This window comes from Lipotes vexillifer, unplaced genomic scaffold, assembly GCF_000442215.2.
Source record: "Lipotes vexillifer unplaced genomic scaffold, Lipotes_vexillifer_v1.1 scaffold773, whole genome shotgun sequence".
NCBI classification, from domain to species: domain Eukaryota; kingdom Metazoa; phylum Chordata; class Mammalia; order Artiodactyla; family Lipotidae; genus Lipotes; species Lipotes vexillifer.
The window spans coordinates 179,505-203,798 of record NW_006786767.1 but is presented as its reverse complement, the minus strand read 5'-3'; the positions used below and the strand labels follow the sequence as shown (position 1 = coordinate 203,798).

Sequence of the window (24,294 nt, the reverse complement as noted above, 5' to 3'; positions counted from 1 at the left end):
AGTCCATAAGCATAAGAAACTCCAGCACAAAGAAATGTCTCTATTCTTAAACTTCCTATGGATAGTTAAATAGATAAAAATATCTTTATAATTACCAAAGCCTAGAACCTAACTCCATTCTATATATAAACATCAACTCTTTCTATATATAAACACCATGCACTGTATGTCCAGAAAAACAACTACTGAATAAAACAAGAGAAAATTATACTTTATTTGTACCTTTATCAAGAATTGTTCACCATTCTGGTGGCTTACCACTCATGCTATTTAAGGTATAATTACCCTTATAGCTAATCTCCTTGGGTAGCTGTTATGTCTGTGTTTGGTGCCAATATCTACTACATTATATATATCTTCCTATAATGGACTTCTGAGTATTTACACATTGAAATGCATATTATTTTGTCATGAGTTACTTTCTTTTTTTTATCCTTTACCTTACATCTAGAGAATTTTTAAAATGTATATGTAAGGAAGTTGTATTACCTAAGAATTTCATTTCATTAAAGGTAGTGTTTCAAAATGTTTATTATAAAAAGAGGGCACTGGGTCTAACAGGTATTAGAACTACCGGGCTAGAAGATCAGCATCACTGTAGGATACCTATAGGTTTTAGTCAATCCAGAAAAAGAAAAGAAAGGACACATAACTATGGGATTTTTTTCTTTCTTCTGAGAATGTAAATTCTAAGCATGCTGAAAAGTAAACACAATAAAACCTTTATTGGAAGACGGTCCTCTAGGTTTAAGTCTACTCAAATCTGCACAACATGAAAGTGAGTGGCAAAGAGGTGAATATAGGATACCTTGCCTACTAAGAACTTCCTTGTGACACTGTTGAAATCATCAAGGAGAGAGATTATCTAATTTAACAGCTCTTCAAGGAAAACAAAACTAACTGGCCTATTTTGGGAAAAGAAGCTGGGCAATCTATTTAACATACAAGAAAAGTGTGCCTAGTTTAAAATCATCACTTCTATTTGTTATATATGCATCTGGAGACTTCTAAGGAACCTTGAACTGCTAACAATTGAACTTAAAAGATTTTTTAAAAACTTTCAGAATCTAACCTAAATTTCTTTATGTGAAACTATAAGAACTACCTAAAATGTTTCTCCTATGGTAAAGGCCTTATTTCTCTACAAATAAGGACTGCTCATTCCTACACAACCTTTCAAAGATTACATAGCTCCATTTCTCCGAATACCCACTCAAGCTTTCAATAGGCACACCTCAGTAATATTTTACAGTGGGATATACTAAGATAAACTGAGAGGGTCAGATGACTCAACTCCAGCCCTCTGAAGAATTAGTATTACAACAAGAATTGGTAACTTTAATTCACCCACTCCACCAAGAGTTTCAAGAAACAAGGTTTAAGCACAACATCTCCTAAGCTCAGGAAAACTTTCAAGAATGAGAAACACAGAAAGTAAAACTTGATTAATGCTAAGATGAGCTATAGAAAAACTAAGTTAGACTTGTCTGCTTTTTGCTTTGTTTTCAAACTGGAATTTCCAGATGTCTTACTAAGTTACATGTGGTGTTATCACCTCAATTCCCAACTGACAAAAAATTTGGATACTTTTCTTTTAGAAGTTACCCCACAGTGTGTAACTTGAGAGGAGTGATCCAATTCCTCTGGTCTCAGTAACCACAAGGAAAGAAAGTGACCCCAAGAGATACTGCTATAATGGAATAGCAGCCACTTAACTCCTGTTCTAAACAATCCCAACCATCAGGGCTTTGGCTAAAATTATATGGTCTCAATTATCTTCCTGAAAATTCTCAACAGGATCCCAAAATTAGAAATCAAAACTAACCCAGGACAAAACTTAAGCACGACTGACACGAGAAGCCAATGACTATCCCTTTATCCTTCTATACCCAGGGCTCCTGAACCTCAGCGCTCTAGACATTTTGGGCCCGATAATTCTTCGTTGTGGGGGGCTGTCCTGTCCATTGAAGCATGTTTAGCAGCATCCTTGGCCTTCTATCCAATAGATGCCAGAAACAACCCTCCCCTTCCCCCATTAGTGACAACAACCCAGTTGTAGAAAATGTCTACAAATGTTGCCGAATTTCCTCCTAAAACGCAAAACTGCCCCCAGTTGAGAGCCACTACTCTACATTATCTCCTTTATTTATCAATATTAAGCTGTGGAGACATAAAAATAAGTCAGCATCCAAAGGCTTCTTATTCTCAGACCCCTTCTAATTTGACTACAGAAAATAAGAAACAATCCACTTTTTTTGTTCCTCTTCTAATAAGATGGCTGTCTGAGAGACCTTAGCATCCTCTCCCTGGACGTAAGCAAAGGTCATAAAAAGCCAAGTAAACATAAAGAAACACAAAGTGTTAGCAATCAGCTGGTACTTCCCCCCAAAATATAAGGAATTTCATCTGCAGTGAGTTTAAAGATTCTTGTTCTTCCTCATACTGAAAAAAATCCCACAGATTTACCCAAGATATACATGTCTATTTATCAGTAGAATTTCAAGACCAGAACTAGCATTCTACCCATAAGAATATCTATTTCTTATTTCTAGATCTTTGCAGGGAATATACTTACTGACACTGTATGTTCAAACTTCATATGGTAGTACCTGCATTTTCTTCCACTGAAGCCTTTTAGATAAAGATCTCATACCACTAACACCACTACTTTTTAAATATAACTACAGGGTCAAGAGACTATCATTCAAGAGACTTTTAATAAGCAATTGCTATATAGCACCAGAAAGATGCTAGATAATCAAGCACACTTTTTAACTGAAGTCACCAATAGCAGAATTTAAGAAATCTAATTATTGGGACTTCCCTGGTGGCGCAGTGGTTAAGAATCTGCCTGCCAATGCAGGCGACGTGAGTTCAAGCCCTGGTCCAGGAAGATCCCACATGCCACGGAGAAACTAAGCCCATGCGCCACAACTACTGAAGCCCGTGTGCCCTACAGCCTGTGCTCCGCAACAAGAGAAGCCACTGCAATGAGAAGCCCATGCACCGCAACGAAGAGTAGCCCTCGCCCGCCGCAACTAGAGAAAGCCCGCGCACAGCAATGAAGACCCAACGCAGCCAAAAATAAATAAATAAAATAAATTTATTTTAAAAAAAGAAATATAATTATTAAAACCTCTAAAACCCAGCTCAAATCACTAATTTGTTCCCTCAGCTCAACAAAACTACAAACATTACTTAGACACCGTTCTAGGATCTTTCTAAGAATCATGCAACTTTAAAAAGCAAGGTCAGTGAGCTTAGAGTTTTCAGAATCACAAAGTCTTTAGGGAGTCTACTTTTTACCTACTCTTATGGGGTGGTTAGAAAGTTTTCCTGTGTTAGAGTCATTACAAGTACAGCACAATGACGATGACTTGTATAGCACTTGGTAAAGAACCAAACCAATATTACTTATTGATAAGGATGACATTTTATTATATCAAAGGTGATATAATAAGGAGATGTGAGAGGGAGAGAAGCCAGCTACTTCCATCAGACAAAGCCTCAGAGGTGAGCAATACACTTGCAGTCCTTAATTACACTGGTCTCTTCTCTGGCTTTGGATACTCTGATCTCCATAAAACACTTAAGAATCACCCTAGTTTCATCAATACCAAAAGTAGTTTACTCTGCATATGATTTACCTCACCTGCTTAATGACGCTACAGGATTTATTCTCATAAGGTAATATTCCCTGACCTTGATTTAAAAGTGGGGGAAGGTAGTATGGAGATGGAATGACACCTTTACATTCCATGACACAGCCCTCTGTGGCACTACCCAGTCATCCCTAAGTGTCGCATAGTTAACTCCATCCGTCTTGGCTTCATTGTCTCTCAATGGGACAGTCAGGTGAGGTAGAAGCTTCTGCTGTATTTTCAAAATAACTTTAAGTTACTTAAGTATTTCCTTTGTCATCTGATGACCAAAAAATATACAATGCCATTTTACCCAGTTATATATATAAACTTGAAAGACTAGGGCTTCAGACCATATAATCAAAATCTCTTATTTTAAAATCCAAGTTTAACATTCACTAAATTTTACTAAAACCATTTCCACTGTAAATAGGAAAACACTGTTAATAAAAAAATAAATTCCTAAATCATTACTCACTTCTAGAATAAAGGCTTTTTAGAAACCTAATGATAACAATACCACTGAATATATTTTCATTCTAAAATTCCCTTCATGATTTCCCCCTCATTTCTTAATATCTTCTTTCTAAAAGAAACTTTTGTCTTCTTATCTGGGAGGATCCAAATCAAAAACACACAAAGCTGAGATGGACAGATCAGGATTAGGAGTAGGGAGGTTATTTCATCAAATTAAATTAATTCAACCAAATGTGGCTTAACCTACATAGCATCAGACACACTCCAATCTCTCTCAGAAGTTATAACCAAAAAAAAAAAAAAAAAAAAAAAAAAATTCTTATAATAATGGGTAGCTTGCACAGCTCAAAATTTATTGTTGATAAATAAGTCTTTTCTCAGCCAAATAAGGAGCTGCAATAAAGATAAAATGAGAATGTTGAAGAAAGAATAAAGGTGTTTATAATCTTTTTAACAGGAAGACATAAAGAATGCAATTTCGCTAAACAACATGATTTCTCAGTATTATGTGTGGATATGATCATTATTTTTATCACTTCCACATCTTTACTTTTTAAATTTTTCTTTGATGTAGTCTTTTTTAAAGAGTTTATTTGTGTAGTGATAATCTGATAATTAATGCTTGTTGACTAATGAAATGAATCGACCTGTCTGAATAGCAAATAAAAAAATTCACAAGTAATTTAACCACTTGAGGGAACACCTGAGGGGAAAATGCAAAGGAGTTTTTATCACTCCTTTCCAAGTGGTCCTTAGAAAATCTCTGGTAAAGTGCACCAAACTATCCTTTTCATGAGGATAATGTAGTGATCAAATAAAAAACTGCTACAGCTATAAATTTTGGTCAACAAATTTTACCTTTTTTAAAAAAAAAAAAAAAAAAAAAAAAAAAAAAAACTTTTAATACAGCCACTGAAGTTAGCTGGGCCTGTGAATCTTTCAGAGCAGCAGGACTGACAAGAAAAACAATAAAAACCTAAGGGTAGTTTCAGGGATGAACATTGAGCAAGCTACTGCTATTGCCTGTACACTTCCAAATGTATCATGAAGTGCTATAACCTAAAGATTGGGGAAGGGAAAAGAAATAAAGAATTGTAAAACCTTGCAACCTAGTCCCACTGAACAAAATTATGACTTTATGTGGTGAATAAACTGGCAAGAGATGAGATGGCTCTGAAGCAGTTCCTCCCACTGACTGGGTGAAGAAACCTCCCTAGCAATAGCTCACTAAAGGCTGATGTAAAACTCAATACCAGCCTCTGGTGTTCAGAGAGAGCAACACTCCTGGGTAATGGATCTTGTGATCCAACTACCACCAAAGTACCCTCTTGAGATGTAAATTAACCCCAGACAAAGAAAAACTTTATTCTGGCTATCTACAGAAAAACATTCAGGTTTCCCACAACATTGATCCAGTTCAAGAAAAAATGCATGCCTAATGAATGCTGAGTACTTACAGTGAGGGAATCCCAAGTTTATATAAAAAATTATTTTTAAAAAACTTCAATGTTGTCCAATATATATGATAATATTACTGACTAACCAGTGCTGAATTGGTTTTTCAGTAGCAGAGATTGATTTGTACTGAATCAGCCACTTACTAACCTGGTCATTCTTACAATCAACATTTTCAAGATGACAGTCTAGGGTTAAGGATACAGAAATGGCCATGAAACATGAAACTCACTGGCTCATCCACAAATCAAAACTATATTCCTAACCTCACTGCACTTTTCCTAAAAATGCATAGCAACAATGATTTACTAAATGTTTCTCCCTTCTTCCTCAACTCACTCTTCCTTTTCTACCTCAGTCTATGCTGTCTCCTCAGTCTGAACTCTACCTAGCCTTCAAAACTCAATTTAAATCCCATCTCATCTGTCTCCCCCGACCTCACATCACCAATGCTACCATGTCTCCCCCTCTCTGAATTCTAAAGCACATTATTGTCCATCCTCATTCACCTTAGCTGTTACTTTTTCCAACAAAACTGTGAGGTTAAGGGCAGGAACCACATACTCCTCAGCACCTCCAGGACATTCAGCTGAGAGAACCTGGTATGTCTGCAGGAAGTATTCAGTTGCACTTAGGACTCAATTTACAAATCAGGCATGACAGATAATAAATCAGTCTAAAAAGATCAACAATTCCCCTCCATGTATCAAACTAAGGCTTAGAAAAACACCTAAAAAGTCTTTCAAATGATCCCTTTTAAACAGCACTTTGAAGTGAGGACTTGAGATGGTAAGAAGAAAAGATATAAAAAGTTGCGGAAAGTTAGACTGTTTTCTCACTCCTAAAGGCAAACAGTGAACAGCAACTTAAAGATCAGAAGAGCTGAGGCCACACTGTTCAATAGGACATCACATTCAACATGTCACACACATACTGGCTGAATTCCAGACTCCTTCTCAGTAGTAAGGGAGCATTCTGGAGGCTCTGATGTTCGCTGACAAAAAAACAAGGCACCTGCTCTTCTCAGCACTGAAGTATGGCAAAAAGCACACAGACACAAACACAGCCGAATCAGCAAGCAAAACTAAAACAGCATGTAGATGACACTGCAACTATGAAGTTGGCGGTCGGGCAAAAAGAGAAGAAAAGAAAATGCTGTAAAAGCCCGAAAACGCACAACCTTTAGGTGAAAAAGGCTAAAATAACTTTTAGGCACTTTTCACTGGACTCCATTTGTGTTTCCAAGAAATAAGACATACAGACACACTTTAGTAGGCTTTCTTACAGATTGTATGACCCACTATAAACACTGAGGGAAGTTGTTAGACAGGCACCCTGTGTTAAGGCTGAACATAGATACTTCTAAGGAAAAGAACAAACATAACTAGTTCTAAAGATGTGGCCAAAGGTAGGATTAACATTCACCCTGGTGGGTCTCCCTGTGGTAGCTATAACCCAACCCCAAGCAGCCTGTGCGACTGGTGTGCTGTAGCTGGCTAGCATGCTGCAGAAGCACTTTTTGTCACAGCCATAGCACTACCTCTCTAGGGGCTAACACAGTCTGGCAGATAGTGGTGAAAACCAATTTTACATCAGATGATGCGGTCCCCAGCATTCTGTCCTAGATCTTTTCTATTAAGTGAAGAGATAGAACGGGGGAGGAGGGGTGGGTAAGGCAGGTGGTGCTAAAGACACTGGCAGCATGACAACTAAAATAAGCAAGTTGAAACAGTATGTTCTGCCTTCTTCCTAAAGCCATTTCCTTCAACAGTGATAGGGAGCGCAGGCAGTCTGCAAGTCCTTAGTACACTGCTGTTTTCACTTTCACAAGAACGCTGGAAACCCCTGAATAGCAAAATTCCCCTCTCCATCCCAGTTACCTTCCAACCCTCTCTTTCTTTCCGTGCTTTCTTCCTCCTTTCTTCCCTAGAGACAACCGAATAAGGACAATCCTCAGCAATCCGCTATTTTGCTTCAATGAGGATGGGGGAGGGGAGGATCTGGTGAAAAGTGGAAAAGGAAATAGAGAAAGGTGAGAAGCAACAGCGGAAAGAGTATCGAGTGGGGGAAAAAGAGAGGTCATCGTGGAAAGGAGACAAGGTGAAGAGCGCAAGAAAATTGAGGGGATGCCAGAAGAGAACTTGCTAAAGAAGACCAAAAAAAAAAAAAAAATGGAGAGGGGGGCGGTCAAGAGGGGAGAGAGAGTGAGGGGCAGGTGGAGCATGCGAGCAGGAGTTACGGAGCCAGGACCGGGACGCCCGGGGTTTGGGGCCAGCGACCGGGAGGCAGCAAGCACTTGGGAGACCGATGTCAGGGGAGTCGGGGATGGGCGAGAAGCTTAAGACCCGTTCCGGGATATCGGGGCGAGGAATCCAGGCCGATGCCCGAGCGCAGAGGACACAGAGCTCTTACCGGTAGTTTGGGGCTGACCTCGCCCTTGCAAAAGTGGCAGAAAAACCGGTGCGCGGCAACCGCGGCGCCGGCGCCGGCCCCGGCCGCCGAGGCCTCCGCCATTTTTCTCTTTCGCCGCGGCCGTCCGAGAGGGCAGCCGGCCGGTCGCTCTCCAGGTCGCTACCTCCCAGCTGCTGTCGCCGCCTCTGCCGCCGCCGCCACTTCCTTAGTGCTGCCAGCCGCTCCAGAGCCAGCGCGGGTCACGTGAGTTCGCCCGGCCCACAGAGGCGGCGGCGCAGACAGCGACCTCGAGGCCCGCCTCCCAGCACCAAAGAGGTGCAGGAAGGAGAGTCAGCCAGCCGCGGCCCGCCCGCCGGCTCCTCAAACAGCCCCTCGCCGGTCCTCCAATCTCCCAGCGAGAAGAAAGAAAGAGCGTCCCCGGAAACCACCGAAACGCTGGGGTAGAGCGGCACATGTTTTGCCTCTTTGCCGGTCCTCCTCGGTGGCCGTGCTCCTGCGCGAAAGGACCTTGGGCTCCCCCTCTGCCCGGGCGGCTAGCGGTAGCTGTACGAAGCTGCAGTGGGGAAGTCGGCGGCGTTACGTGGCATTGACCCAGAGGTTAGTGGAAAATGCGGTCTGAACGAGGTGGCCCTGTCTCTGGACCCAGGGACCCAGTCCGGGACAGCAACCTGCGGTAAAGAAGTGAAGAGCCAGGAGCTGGGCTCCTTGGAAATACTTTCCGGGGATGGCAGAGGGTCTGGGGATGCTTCCCCAAAGACCTGTGGATGGGGATAGTGAGACTGAAAGGCAGAGTCTTGGCTTCTGAGGAATTGGGAGAAATAAGTGAACAAACCAGTGTTTGATAACACTTGTGATAATAAGGAAGTGATTATACAGTGGACTATGTCTGTTTCTTTTTGTGTATACCTTGTCAAGGAATAGAAATTTCAGAATTAAATACTGCCCTGCCAACAACATACTTCATCCCCTATTTGAAACACCCTGCTGAGAAGCTCTCATTTACCTCTTAGTTTATTTTGCAAAGTTGTCAGTGCCTGTTCAGTCCCAATAGTCTGTGAATAGTGGTCTTAATTCTTTCAAACAATGAAGTATAGAATCTGAGGTCTGTGACAGATCGCAAAACCATCTACATCCGCTCTTTAAAGAAAACTAGAAGCACACATGATCCCATAAAGATAAACTTGATATATAATCTTCCAATCTTTTTTTTCATGCATATGTATGGGGCTATTTCCACAGTAATTGAACTTTCCTCTACATTTTGCTTTGTAATGAACAATTTTCTACACTAATACATATTATACTTTATTGTGAATGTTGGCATAGTATTCCATTATATGAGTATACCATAATTTATTGAAATAATCACTTATGAGGTTGTTTCCAGAATATCAGTATTCTAAAGTGGCATGTTTTTATTGTTCCCTTGGAACAGAATATCCAAAACAAAAGTATTAGGTCAAAGATATGCAAGATTTTAAGGCTTTTGATATATCTGCTGTCAAATTGCTCTCCAGAAAGTACATGAATTTACACTCAGCAGCTCTACTCCCAACATAAAAGAAAAACTTCCCATCATACCATCTTTTTCTTTTTTTCCTAGCTCTGAGACTCCTCAGCACAATGACTCAAGCAGAAATTAAACTGTGTTCTTTGTTGCTGCAAGAGCATTTTGGAGAGATCGTAGAAAAAATTGGAGTCCACCTAATCAGAACTGGCAGCCAGCCACTAAGAGTTATTGCCCATGACACAGGAACATCGTTGGATCAGGTATGTTTGGATCACAGTAATTTGCTTCCATTTCATTAATTTCTTTAACCTACCTTTGAATATTGTTACTCCCCACCTCACAAAATGGAAAAGGAAGCAAAGTCTGTGCTAGGATCAGAATAGTGTTATTTGGGAGGGGAAAGATGATGAGACATAGTGCCCAGGGTTCTGCTTCTCAAAGTGGCTCATCATGGCTTCTGAGGCAAATCTTTGCTCCTCCTATGCCATATGCCATACTTCATTTATTCATGAGTCTATTAATTTCAGTACAGCATTTAAGGAATAAGAATAATAGAGGGGATGGGACTTCCCTGGTGGTGCAGTGGTTAAGAATCCGCCTGCTAATGCCGGGGACATGGATTCAAGCCCTGGTCCGGGAAGATCCCACATGCCGCGGAGCAATGAAGCCCGTGCGCCACAAGTACTGAGCCTGTGCTCTAGACCCCGCGAGCCACAACTGCCGAGCCCGCGTGCCACAACCACTGAAGCCCATGAGCCTAAAGCCCGTGCTCCGCAACTAAAGAAGCCACCACAATGAGAAGCCCGCGTACCGCAACGAGGAGTAGCCCCCGCTCACCACAACTAGAGAAAGCCCATGTGCAGCAGGAAGACCCAAATGCAGCCAAAAATTAATTAATTAATTAAAAAAAAAGAATAACAGAGGGGAAGTAAATTGTACTTTGAAAGATAAAGATCAGAGGAAATATGAGCATCATAGCAAGGACTCTTCCTGATTTCTTCCATTGACATTCGCTTCTTATTAGCTATTCCAATGGAGAGAGGGAAGACACACAGAGATTCCAGCCATCTCCTGATGTTTAGGAAACTGTTGGACAAAAATTGCCAGCAATAATGAGCTGCATCTTCAGATTTTTCTTCTCTTTCTTCTGTGTTTTCTCTAGGTAAAAAAAGCCCTTTGTGTCCTCATCCAGCATAACCTGGTGATATATCAGGTGAACAAACGTGGTGTGGTAGAGTATGAAGCCCAGTGCAGCCGGGTGTTGCGAATGCTTAGGTATCCCCGGTACATCTATACTGCCAAAACACTGTATAGTGACACTGGCGAGCTGATTGTTGAGGAGCTCCTGTTGAATGGCAAGATGGCAATGTCAGCTGTTGTGAAGAAAGTAGCAGATCGGCTCACAGAGACTATGGAGGGTCAGTACTGTATCCACAGCTGTTAGCAAAAGCATAGATTGGCTGGCTGCAGGAAAGGACCCTTAGCTATCTGAGGCCATCTCACTTGCCTCTTTCCTCCTGTCGTACAGATGGCAAGACCATGGACTATGCTGAGGTCTCAAACACATTTGTGCGACTAGCAGACACACACTTCGTGCAGCGTTGCCCCTTGGTGCCTGCCACTGAGAATTCAGACCCTGGGCCACCGCCACCTGCCCCCACTCTTGTCATCAATGAAAAGGACATGTACCTGGTTCCTAAACTGAGCTTGATAGGTAAGGAATTTTGGCCCCTAGATCTGTGATTTGACCTAATTGTAGATTCTTCCTTAATGATTGTTAAATGAATGACTCAATCAATTAAGCAGTTACCAAGGATTTACTCTATGCCAGATACTGTGGTATAAAGAGATGAAAAAACCATTATGGTCCCTGCCCTTATGGGGCTTAAGTCTAGTATAGGAGGCTTACATTAATCAAATAGCCTGATGGATATATAACTAACAAACTGCAATAAGTACTATGAAGGTAAAATATGGGGTGTTATGAAAATATATAACAGGGGACCAGATTTACCTGGGGATTTGGGCACATGCTACTTGGAGAAAGTGGCATTTGAACTAAGATTTGAAGCAGAAGTAGGAGCCAACCAGTGAGGTAAGGTATGAAGGGGTACAGAGGATAAGCATTTTTGGCAAAGGGAATAGTATGTAGTGAGGAAAAAAAATAGGAATTTGAGAAAGTAAAAGAAGATCAGTGTAGTTAAAGTACAGTGAGGAAAGGAAAGCGAGCCATAAGTTAAGGTTAGACAGACAGTTAGGGGCTAGATCATGCAAGACCTCATAAAGCACCTGTTCTTTATCCTAAGAGCAAAGGACTACTAAAGGATTTTAAAGGAAGTAACATGATCTAATTGGAATTTTTTAAATATGTTTCTGTCTGTAGAAAGGATGGGGCAATTTTTCACAAACCAGTGAAAAATTAGACATAGGAAGGGTGAGGAAGACAGAAATCAAGAATGACATCTGTGTGTCTGACTTGAGTATGTGGGAGGATGTTGGTACCGTTCACTGTGAAAGGAAGCATTGGAGCAGGAGCAGTTTGAGGGAGAAAGACTATGAATTTCTTTTTGAACTTGTTGAGTTTCAGATGACTTCATCATTAACTTGAATTTCTTGTAGTTCCTCAGTCTCCTCAACATCTCTAACCTAGAGGTAGCTACAGATGTCTTTGGGATAGAGACACCTGCTTTCACCTTTGGTCATTTCCTGTTATCATATGAGATGTAGCCTAACTGTGCAACTGTTTTGTTTGGCAGGGAAAGGTAAAAGGAGGAGATCATCTGACGAAGATGCAACTGGGGAGCCCAAGGCCAAGAGACCAAAACATACCACAGATAACAAAGAGGTAATGAGGCTTCTTGGTTAGGAGTCCTCACCCTGAGGCAAGCCAGAAAGAGCACTAAGATGACAAGCTCCAAAAGAGCTTAAACATTCTTGGATCGAGAAGTAATAGGATTATGAACTTCATTAAATATTGGCCAGGGATAGACTAACAAAGAGTGAACTCTGTTGCTGTGTCCCTTCTGAGGCTTAACTTACTTCAGTCATTGGACAGAGGTAATAGATTAGGCAGAAAAAGGGCCTAGAAAAAGTTTAAATTGGTCAGTGTGACTGGACCATAGAGACCCATGGGGATGAGTGGTGATAAATGAGTTTAGAAAGATACGTATAGGCCTGAGCTCTTATATTCAAATGCCTTCTCAGCATCCCTGTAAAAACATCTGATAAGCATCTCAAAAGTAGTATGGCTAAAACAGAGTAATTGATTTCCTGCTCCCTGATATCTACTCCCTCCTAAGCTTTCCTCATCTTAGGGACACCACCAAGGCCAACCACCCAGGACACCATTTGCTTGGGCCAAAGTCCTAGGAGCCCTCTGATCTCACAGTAAAACCTGTCAACCCAATTTCTAAAAATAATTGAAATCCAACTATTTCTTATCGTTTCCACTGCCATCACCCTAGTCCAAACCATTATCACTGTAGTCAAGACTTTGCCAACACTCTCCTAAGTGGTCTCCCTACCTGCATTCATACCTACTTAAGAGCCAAAATGACTTTCTAAATTGTTCTTTTTAAAAAATCCCAACACATCACTGATTTTTGACTCCTTTAATAGCTTCCCATTACTCTTAGAAGAAATCCAGTTCTTTACTATGGATTATGAAGCCTTACATGAGCTGGGTCTTTACATGATCTGCTGGAGACAAGGCTCTCCAACCTCAGCTCTTCCTACTCTGTCATTCACTATGTTCCAGCTTCTATCATTTTTTCCATCCTTCAAATGTATCATACTCTTTTCTAGTCTTCAGTCTTTTGCCCTTAGGATTTCTTCTGCTTCAAATACTTTTCCCTCAGATCTTCATGTAGTTGCCTCTTTTTCATCATTCCGATCTCAGCTCAAATGCTACTTTCTTAGAGCTCAAGCACCATTGCCCACCCTCTACTGCAGTCTCTACCACATTTTCGCATTTCATCTTCACAGCATTTATAAGTAGCTGAAATTACTTATTATTTGTACAAGTGTTTGTCTCTGTACTCCCAATAGACTATAAACGCTTTAAGGACAGTATCTTGTCCCTGGCACCTGGAATACTTGCAAGACATCAATAAATATTTCTTGATTGACTAACTAAGAAGTTTGGACTTCATCCTGAAGACATTAGGGAGCCATTGATGAATTTTAGGCAGGTGAATGAAGTGGCTAGATTTACATTTTAGAAATATTACTATAGTACAGTGGTTTATAACTTGTACAACTCCATGGATGCATTTCAGAGAGTCCACCTGTACTATGCATTTTTCTATAGAGCACTCCATAGCTTTCTTCAGATTCTTCAGGGGAACTGTGAGCCCAAAAGGTAAAAAGAAGCACTGCTCTATGAGAAATGGGGAGAACGATGCAAAAGGAACAAGATCAAATGCAGAAAACCCAGTTTCCCTTTTTTATAGTGTCCACTATATGAAAAAGAAAAATGAAAAACAGTTAGGAGGCTACTGTAGTAATCCAGGTGAGTCAAGATTAGAGCCTGAAATAAGGTAATGACAGTCAGGATAAAGAAAAGTAGACTTCTGATTAATATAAAGAATAGATAGGGGGCTTCCTTGGTGGCGCAGTGGTTAAGAATCTGCCTGCCAATGCAGGGGACATCGGTTCAAGCCCTGGTCCTGGAAGATCCTGCATGCCACGGAGCAAATAAGCCCATGCACCACAACTACTGAGCCTGCACTCTAGAGCCCGCGAGCCACAACTACTGAAGCCCACGCGCTTAGAGCCCGTACTCTGCAATGAGAGAAGCCACCACAATGAGAAGCCCGCGCACTGCAACAAAGTAGCCCCCGCTCGCCGTAACTAGAGAAAGCCCACTTGCAGCAACGAAGACCCAACACAGCCAAAAATTAAAAAATAAATTAAAAAAAAAAGAATAGATAGAACTGGGTAATTGGATAGTAGATAAGGGAGAGCAAGGGGTTAGGGATGATATTCAAGTTTCTAGCTAAGAAACTGGGTTGGGGGCTTCCCTGGTCGTTCAGTGGTTGAGAGTCCGCCTGCTGATGCAGGGGACACGGGTTCGTGCCCCAGTCTGGGAAGATCCCACATGCCGCAGAGCGGCTGGGCCCGTGACCCATGGCTGCTGAGCCTGCGCATCCGGAGCCTGTGCTCCACAACGGGAGAGGCCACAATAGTGAGAGGCCCGCGTACCGCAAAAAAAAAAAAAAAAAAAAAAAAAGAAACTGGGTTGGTTGTAGTGTAGTTAGCTGAAAACTTAAAAGAACAGTTTTAAGGCACAGGTGGAAGTAGGCAGTTGAGTCTATGCACCTGGAACTTAATAGCGATTTCTAGAATTAAGTAATAGACTTGAAACAGTTGAAACCTTGAGAGCAGATTAAGTCACCTAAGTAGAATATGTAGAGTGAAAAGAAAAGAGGGCTGTGGACAGAACCCTTGGGGAGCACCAGTATTTATAGATGGGATCCTGAAAAGGAATCTGTGGGGACTGAGGAAGGGTAGCCAGAGTGGTTAGGAGCACCAAGAAAGAATGGTGTCATAAAGTCCAAGGGGCCACATAGAGTTAAGGAGAAAATGTCCAACCATGTCATATGCTTTAGAAAGATCAAATAAGATTGGAACTAGACAGTATTCTTTGAACTTAGCAACAGGTTCCTCAGGGACTTTGGCATTTCAGTGTAACGGTGGAAATGGGTTGAGTAAATCTGTGGATGGGGATACAGCTGGGATGACCAACTCTTTGAGAAGCTCAAATTTTTTTTAAATAAAGAAATGTGGTGGGGGTGTGTGCACCACGCTGAATGAGTTCTGGCCTAATGGCTTCTATTTGCTCTCTGAAATAAGAAGCAAGGTCATCTGCTGAGAGAGAAGGGAGGGGCAAATGGGAGATTCGAGAATACTGGAAAAGAGTTAAAATAGACAAAGATTCGAGGTAAGCAAAGAGAATCTGTTTGAAGTTGGGGGCTGTGAATTTGTCATTGTAGAGGCACTAAATCCACATGGTTGAATGGTTTTTTCCTCCAACCAATTTCGTTGCTACTATATAGGAAAAGAAATGGTGAACAGTCAAATCCAAGCTTCTCACTAGAAAACGCTTCATTGTATCTAAATGTTTCTCTCTAATCCTTTTCTCTTCCTCAGCCCGTTCCAGATGATGGGATTTATTGGCAGGCCAACCTTGACAGATTCCACCAGCACTTCCGTGACCAAGGCATTGTCAGTGCAGTTGCCAACAGGATGGACCAGGTGATATCTAAGTGGGTGGGACAGTGGCTATCAGGAATATTCACTTATTTGCAGATGTGGCCATTGGCATATAGCCAGAGCCAGCACAGCAGAGTGAATTCTGATTTCCAGTTCACTTTTCAAACCCAGACCAGCAGCGAGATCGTGCGGACCATGCTCCGGATGAGTGAGATTACCACTTCCTCTAGTGCCCCCTTCACCCAGCCATTGTCTTCCAACGAGGTGAGCTTCATGTTCTTGTACTAGTTTTCTGACAGGCTGTTGGATATAATAATTATTATACATAGAGCCTGCGATTAGGTTGAGGTCTGAACCTTGAAAGGAAGGGTTTTTGCTATTTGAGGAGGGACGGGGATTATTCTCAGGTGGTGGCTACTGAAATATTTGGTCTCTTGGGAATTCAACCTTTAAAAACCTTAACCATTACCTTAGTCAAAGTATAAGTAATTCTTTTTTTTATTTTTAATTTATTTTATTGAAGTATAGTTGATTTACAATGTTATGTTAATTTCTGCTGTACAGCAAAGTAATTCAGTTATACATATATACATTCTTTTCCATATTCTTTTCCATTATGGTTTATCGCAGGATATTGAATATAGTTCCATGTACTATACAGTAGGACCTTGTTGTTTATCCATTCTATATATAATAGTTTACATCTGCTAATCCCAAAATCCCAATCCATTCCTCCCCCACCCACCTCCCCCTTGGCAACCACAAGTGTGTTCTCTATGTCTATGAGTCTGTTTCTGTTTTGTAGATAAATTCATTTGTGTCATATTTTAGATTCTACATAGAAGTGATACCGTATGGTATTTGTCTTTCTGACTTCATTTAGTATGATAATCTCAAGGTCTGTCCATGGCTGAGTAGTATTTCATTGTGTGTGTATATATATGTATAGTATAAGTTATTCTTAATTGTTCCAAGAATCCACTGTTTGGAATCTGAGCCTTGGTGCTCAGGACATTATATGGCCCCTTATATTTGTTTTTTTCAATATATTTTGTATATTTTAAATTTGTTTTAAATGCTTTGTTTATTAAGTTTTGTTTATTGAAAAATTAATATTTAATATTTCAAATGTTTTATTTATAATTATACTATTTTGTAATTATACTAATATTTATCCACATTAAATATAGTTATTATATTTTTATATTATTTAAAATTTTTGTAGCTTACTATATAACAAAATTTAAATACAAGTTTTTTTCTGATGACAAAAGTAATTACATGACCTGTATTCAAACAGCATAGAAATGTATAATTTTTTTAAACTTGTAGTTCCCCAAACTTTCAGCAATGCCAGGCATGTTCTATATCTTGCAGATGGTAGTTATGTGGGCATATACAATTGTCAATACTCATCAAACTGTACCCTTAAGATCTGTGCTTCTTGTGTGTAACATACCCCAGTTTAAATAAATATATAGTTTTGCATAATCCCAGCCCCAGAGATCCTTGTCAGTAGTTTGGTACATATCTTTATTCAGACTTTTTTATATGTATAGTCTCACATAAATGTATATATATATATATATATATATTTTTTTTATGGCTGTGTTGGGTCTTCGTTTCTGTGCGAGGGCTTTCTCTAGTTGTGGCAAGCGGGGGCCACTCATCATCGCAGTGCGCGGGCCTCTCACTATCTCAGCCTCTCTTGTTGCGGAGCACAGGCTCCAGACGCGCAGGCTCAGTAGTTGTGGCTCACAGGCCCAGTTGCTCCGCAACATGTGGGATCTTCCCAGACCAGGGCTCGAACTTGTGTCCGCTGCATTGGCAGGCAGATTCTCAACCACTGTGCCACCAGGGAAGCCCTATATTTTTTAACAACAAAAAAATATGGGGTTATACTCTGTGTACTGTTCTAAAGTAGCTTCTTTCATATGACAGTATATGTAAATTTTCTTTTCATGTCAGTATTTTTAGATCTGCCTCATTCTTTATAATGGCCGTATCATATTCCACTTAATGGCCATGATGTACTTTATTTTAATAAATTCCTTATTACTGGACATGCGAATTGTTTCTTGTTTTTTACTCTTACCAACAATGCTGCTGTGCTTTTGGACATTTTTATACTTGTGATATCTAAAATTAGAACATCTTTATTTCAGCAATGTCAGCAGTTCTAAGTTCCCAGACCCATTTTCACTGTACCTTTTGCTCCATAGATCTTCAGATCCCTACCTGTTGGCTATAACATCTCTAAGCAAGTTCTTGATCAGTATCTCACTCTGCTGGCAGATGATCCAGTAAGTCTTTTCCTTCTTTTTTCTGCTGTATTTACGATTAATTTTTGCCTGCTCTCAGTCTTCTGCAGCCTCATTCTCTACCTAGCCAGCTCAGACAATTTCTCTACCATCTGATAGGAGGGCTTCTTGCTGCAGACTCTTGGCCAGATTTGCTCTTTTGGAAACAGGATCACTGGACTTTCCATTCAAATAACACACGCTCTCTTTTTTTTTTTTTTTTTTTCTTTTTTTTAATAGCTTGAGTTTGTTGGAAAGTCTGGCGACAGTGGTGGAGGAATGTATGTCATCAGTATCCTTATGGGTGGTTATTTCCTTACAGTCAGGCAGCGTGAACTATGAAACAGAATGGTGACTTAGAAAAGATTTGATGATATTTAGTATACTAAGTAAGTTAGAAAATTGAACTAAAACATTGATGATAAAGAAGTGAAAGGGACTTTTAACTAACCAAATTTTAGTTAAGTAAAACTCTGACTTAAGCACCTTAGTTAATTAAGGTTTTGAAATACTTACATACCATAAATGAGACTAGTGTGAAAAACAAAATAGTATTTAAGTTTTAAATTAAAGACTCAGGGATAAAACTAAGATCACAATGACCAGGCCAAAACATTACGGAGTAACCTTAACCCTCTACATAAAGACCTACATAAGGCTCTAGGATCTCTAGCCACAGCCACTCTGGAGTCGGTCATACAAGAGAGGTAAGGGGGTCACCCTGATTGGGGTTGGGGGTCAGATACTTCCTTTCCACACCCCATTTGAACAAGTGACTTGGTCATTATGTCAGTAACCAATATAGACACACCTTGGCACATCTTGCCCCATTTTCCACTGGACTGCTATGGATCCCACCTACTACAGCTCTTTACCCTAAATACCCTGCTGCTTAATTCCCAGTGATGCCAATTAACCATCCTTCCTAAAGCCTTTACTTAAAATGCAGGAACTGAGGCATTCAAGTGAGTCAGCAGTTGGTGACTCTTACGATTAGCAGTATTATCATCAGTCTGTGGAGTTATGAAGGAATTCTCCGATTGCTGTTCCTCTCTGGTCCTGTCTCCACACATGGAAACCGAACAAGCACCGTCTGTGACTAAGAGCTAAAGCTAATCTACGTCAGCATGCCATTTGCTTTCTTTATTCCTTTACAGATTTGGGTCTCGCTGTGCCAGAATATTCCGTCTAGTTTTACAAAAGAAACACCTGGAGCAGAAACAGGTAGAAGACTTTGCAATGATTCCAGCAAAGGAGGCAAAGGATATGCTTTATAAAATGCTCTCAGAAAATTTCATATCACTCCAGGTAACAGTAATCACCAACCAGCAGAGCTGACCTAGGATGAGAGAAACTCCTGAAGCAAACATTCTGAACCCCAAACAAACCATATCCAGCTCTGAGACAGAAAAAAAAAAGATTAACAAAGACATAGCAAGCACTTGAAAGATAACTGTGGAGCTTTAACTGGCCTTGTAAGAAAGAGGCATCGCCAAGAAATTACCCCAGAATCACCCTACCCTTTTTTCTTTAATTCCTAGTCCGTGTGATTTGTCCTTTCCTCGAGCCTTAAGTTTATTGTAGATTAAATCTATCGGGTCATCACTACATGCAGAGCCGTGTAGTATACCCTATGAGGAAACAGAATGGATTTTGGAGTCAGAATCACAGCTCTGCCTCTTACCCAGTTACACTGAGCAAATTACCTACCATCTTTTTTCCCCTCTACAAAATGGTGATGGATGGTGGTAACAGAGACAATATGGTTTGTTGTAAGATCAGATACGATCTACCTGGCACATAAGAGTTGCTTAGTAAATGTTAAGTGCCTTCTCTTTCTTCCCCACTCAGGTTGTTGACAGTCAAATGGAAAAAACAGGGCAGCCCAACCCTCCATGTGGCTGATTGTACCTTAAACACAGATGCTGTATGACTGGGGAAGAGGGAAAGTATAAGTGAAAGAGAGGGCTGAGTAGCTCCAGACGGGACAGGTGTTTACTTTGCCAGTTCTGAAGAAAAGTATAAAGTCTTATTTTTCTTTCTATGGACAAATAGGAAATTCCCAAAACACCAGACCATGCCCCATCCAGGACCTTCTATTTATATACTGTGAACATCCTGTCAGCTGCCCGAATGTTGCTGCACAGATGCTACAAGGTAACTCCTCCCCAGTCCATCCACAGAGATGTCTCACCTTCATGCCCCCTTTAGCCATTTTGCCTGAGCTGCTTAAATAGAACTGTGTGCATTTCTTGTCTTCTCTCCCCTCAGAGTGTTGCCAACTTGATAGAAAGGAGGCAATTTGAAACCAAAGAAAACAAGTGAGTAACATTTTCGTTGAGTAATTACATTTTACAAGGCCAAAAGGCTTATGGGGAAATTTCCTATAGAAGTGGAAACCAACAGAGACAATAAGCAGTCTGGTTGCACTGAATTATTGGCTTAGGTTGGCATAAAGATGCATTAGTATACACTTTTCTTGTATGTCCCCAGTGAAATAATTTTGCAGATTAAATTTATGAGCAACGTATAAACTGGCACCAAACTTTAAGTACAAATGAGAGGCAGCAAGAGTTTCAGGAGTGAAGTCACATTTCTAATTAAGCTTGTAGAAAATGTCCTTCCTTAGAGAGTGACATTATCCACTTTGACCAGGAACATGGTAAAAGGGGGAGCTATGCCCCAGGGCTATGGGATAAAAGAATCTCCAAGGCTAGAGGACATGCCTCAGAGTTGCGTTTGTCTGACAGGCGTCTACTGGAAAAGTCTCAGAGGGTAGAAGCCATCATTGCATCTATGCAGGCTACAGGTGCAGAGGAGGCACAGCTACAAGAAATAGAGGAGATGATCACAGCCCCTGAACGCCAGCAGCTAGAGACCCTGAAACGTAATGTCAACAAGTAAGCATCATAAACTTCAAACGTATGTGTCAAAATACCTTGCAGACAAATCCATCTTGATATCCTGCTACCCCTCCAACTTAAGGTGAGGAAACCGAAACTCACTCTCTTCTTCCCCACCTCAATTAACAGAATTTAAGACAACTATTTCCGTAAGCTAAAAACTCTGAAGACATGTTCAGCTTCTCCTCGCTCACCAGCCACCCCCCACCCACACACACCCTCTTTCCTTCACCAGAGCTGCTGATTTTACTTCAATAATGTGTCCCAAATCTGGCCTTTCATCTTGCCTCCCATGCAGGCCCTCCTCACCTCTTTGCCAGACCTTTGCAAATCACCTCCTGCTTCAAACCATTTCTTATAATGCTTTCATAGTTAGTATCTTTAAAGTGATTGACAATATCACTCTTCTGCTTTAAATGCTATATTGACTCCTTGTTTACAGTATAAAGACCAGACTCCTTGGCGTAACATATAAGGCCTTTTTCACAGTCTCATAACAGCCTATCTCTTCCTCCTCATTTCCTTTCACTGCTCACCGTTGACCTTCATAGGGATTTTGCTTTGAATCTGTAGATCACTCTGTGGAGTATTGCTTTCTTAATGATACTAAATCTTCCAACTCATGAACATGGAAGGTCTTTCCATTTACTTAGGTCTTCCTTTGTCTCTTTCAATGAGTTTTGTCGTTTTTGGTATTCGTCTTGCACTTGTTTGTTAGATTTATTCCTAAGCAATTGTTTTAGTGTTTTCTTAAATTTCATTTTTGAATTGTTCATTGCCAGTGTATAGAAATAGAACTGATTTTTGTGTTTTGATTTTATATCCTATAATTTTGCTAAATTCATTTATTAGCTGTGGTAGGTTTTTTGTGGATCCTTTGAGCTTTTTCTGTATATAAGATCATGTCATCTGTGAATTAGAAATAGCTTTACTTCTTCCTTTTCAATCTGGATGCCTTTTATTTGTTTTTCTTGTCTAATTTCCAGACTAGAACTTCCAGTAAAATGTTGAATGGAAGTAAAAGCAGACATCTTGTCTTGTTCCTGATCACAGGAGGAAAGCTTTGTCTTTCACCACGAAGTATGATGCTAGGTGTGGGTTTTTCACAGATGGCTTTTATCAGGTTGATGAAGTGTTCCCTTCTATTCCTAATCACTTTAAGCCTTAGCCACTCTCAGCTTCTATTTTAAAACACACTAGGTCCTTTTACACCTGTGCCTTTAACATGTGCTATCTTCCTCCTCATTGCAAGTTAGAATGTAACTTCTCCTGGGACAGAGGCCTTATCTTTTGAATCCTCAGCAATTTCCACAGTACCTGGCACATAAGAGATGCTCAGTAAGTGGGAGGAATGAGCTATTGGTTCTCTTGCTTTCCGCCCAGTACTTTCAGGGGTAACCAAGCAATTCTCCATGACCACACCCACTCCAGCCTCTAATCTTAAATATGCTGATGAATGTTCAGTGTGGGCAAATGCTTTCACTTTTTCACTCAGGTTGGATGCCTGTGAGATCCAGGTGGATGAAACCATCTTCCTGCTGGAGTCATACATCGAGAGCACCGTGAAGAGACAATGACCCAGAAGAGTCTTCCTCAGAAGATCTGAGGGGATTCGAAGGAAGAATAAAGAAGGTGCCTAGATGCACTCTTTGCAGTAGGATAAGTTCCAGATTCTTGTACTGAAACCCTCTCTCTATCCCTACCACCCGGAATACACCAGAAAGAGTTTGACATATTTTTTTAAGTTTGCTGATCCTGTTTTAGAATCATCACTATATTCTACCCTCATCAAATCTTGGCAGGGGAAAGAACCTTAAATCAACTAGATTAATCATCTATCACATGCATCAGTTCCCACCAAGAAGTCAGCTAAGGCTGTGTTTGAACATCCCTGACAGTGAGAAAAACTTCTCCCTAAGCTGTTCGTTCCATTTTCAAAAGGCTACACCTGTTCTTTACTTTGTTAAACTGTAATCTTAAAAACACACACACACACACACACACACACACACACACACACACACACACAATGTAGGGAATGTGAAAGACTACCACAGAGGGGGGATAAAAGCTATTTTCAGGGCTAGCAGGTGGATTGGCCCAAGCAGTCACACTAGAATCTACGGATAAAAGTTACATTTGCCAGCTCCAGGCTTCTAACACATCTGAAATTATGTATGTGAAATACTTAGCACAATGCCTGGCATGTGGTAAGCACTCAATAAATCACTGCCTTCCTCTTCACCATGGTTCCTAAAAACTGGCAATTCTAACTTCTCTCTCCTAGCACCATGGATAGATGACTAATCTAGTTGACATAATTTGTCCCAGCAGCTTCAGTTTCATTTAAAGCAGGTGTTGTTTTATAATCTCTTCAGTTTCCTCTTACCAATGTTCTAATTCATTAAACATTTGAATGCCAATTAATTGCCAGCCACTATACTAGATATAATATACAAAGATAAATACAATATCATCTCTGCCTTCAAGGCACTTACCATCATTTACTGAGCACCAGTTATGTGCCCGCTATGTCCCCAGGCCTTGAGGATGCAAAGATGAATAGCCTTGAGCATACAGCCTAGTGGAGGAAGACAAATAAATACAAGGAAGTGTTGGGGGGGCTATAGTGGGAAAGTATCATGTACAGAGGCAATGGGGAAAAGGGTCAGGCAGGAAAGGGAGCATAGAGAAGGTGACACAATCTGTATTTTGAAAGATGGGGATTTGCCAGGTGGAAGGGAAAAAGGATCCCAGAGGGAAGCAGAGCCTGTTTCTTGGGGGAACAGAGAATAACATGTGACTGAAAAACAGGGCATAAGTCCTACCAGAATTGACAGGCAGGGGCAAGGACTGGTGGGTGTGTAGCAAGGACGCTGTGTTAAGTAGCTTATCTTATCCTGAGAGCAGTGGGAAGCAAAATGAGCAGATCTGTATTTTAGATCACTCTGGCCGCACTGTAGAGAATGAATTGGTGGAGGCAGGACTATTTAAAGACTTGTAATAGTATCTCAGGCAGAATATGAGGAAGGCTTCAACTGGGCAATGGTGGCTGGAGATTAAGACATGGATTTGAGAAAGTATAAGGAAGTAGAATCTGCTGCACTTGGTTGCCATTTGAGTGAAAAGAAAGAAAGGGAAGGTGGGACTTCCCTGGTGTTCAGTTGTTAAGAATCTGCCTTCCGATGCAGGGGACGCCGGCTCCATCCCTGGTGGGGAAACTAAGATCCCACATGCTGGGGCACCTAGGACCCTGGCGCTCTGGAGCCTGCATGCCACAACTATAGAGAAGCCTGCATGTCACAACTATAGAGAAGCCCACAGGCAACAACAAAAGATCCCACATGCTGCAACTAAGACGCCACACAACCGTAAATAAACTA

The 24,294-nt window shown here is 40.9% G+C and overlaps 2 protein-coding genes across 2 annotated transcripts in view; one reads left to right on the top strand and one right to left on the bottom strand.

Annotated features, from left to right (window-relative positions):
• The window catches only part of RNF115 (ring finger protein 115), a 59,943-nt gene extending 51,856 nt beyond the window's left edge, over positions 1-8,087 (bottom strand). Inside the window, exon 1 of the mRNA XM_007459362.1 lies at positions 7,986-8,087. Within this exon, the coding sequence (XP_007459424.1) occupies positions 7,986-8,087 (102 nt within the window). The remainder of the gene's footprint in view (positions 1-7,985) is intronic.
• Positions 8,088-8,092: 5 nt separating this feature from the next.
• Positions 8,093-22,571, top strand: POLR3C (RNA polymerase III subunit C). The gene is made up of 15 exons (XM_007459361.1): positions 8,093-8,582; positions 9,589-9,755; positions 10,658-10,913; positions 11,024-11,209; positions 12,252-12,340; positions 15,646-15,750; positions 15,880-15,972; positions 17,931-18,011; positions 18,249-18,300; positions 18,655-18,715; positions 19,166-19,316; positions 20,064-20,165; positions 20,280-20,329; positions 20,759-20,908; positions 22,407-22,571. Exons 2-15 carry the CDS (start codon positions 9,609-9,611, stop codon positions 22,486-22,488), a joined length of 1,605 nt encoding a protein of 534 aa, XP_007459423.1. The 5' UTR covers positions 8,093-8,582; positions 9,589-9,608; the 3' UTR covers positions 22,489-22,571.
• Positions 22,572-24,294: the final 1,723 nt, after the last annotated feature.

What these genes read in the sequence shown, in the direction of transcription:
- POLR3C (XM_007459361.1), top strand. Translation starts at nt 9,609, where the DNA reads ATGACTCAAGCAGAAATTAAACTGTGTTCTTTGTTGCTGCAAGAGCAT. An exon ending in CTCTGCTGGCAGATGATCCA is followed by an intron (nt 18,012 to 18,248) that starts GTAAGTCTTTTC and finishes TTTTTTTAATAG; the next exon opens with CTTGAGTTTGTTGGAAAGTC. An exon ending in TGGAGGAATGTATGTCATCA is followed by an intron (nt 18,301 to 18,654) that starts GTATCCTTATGG and finishes CTCTACATAAAG; the next exon opens with ACCTACATAAGGCTCTAGGA.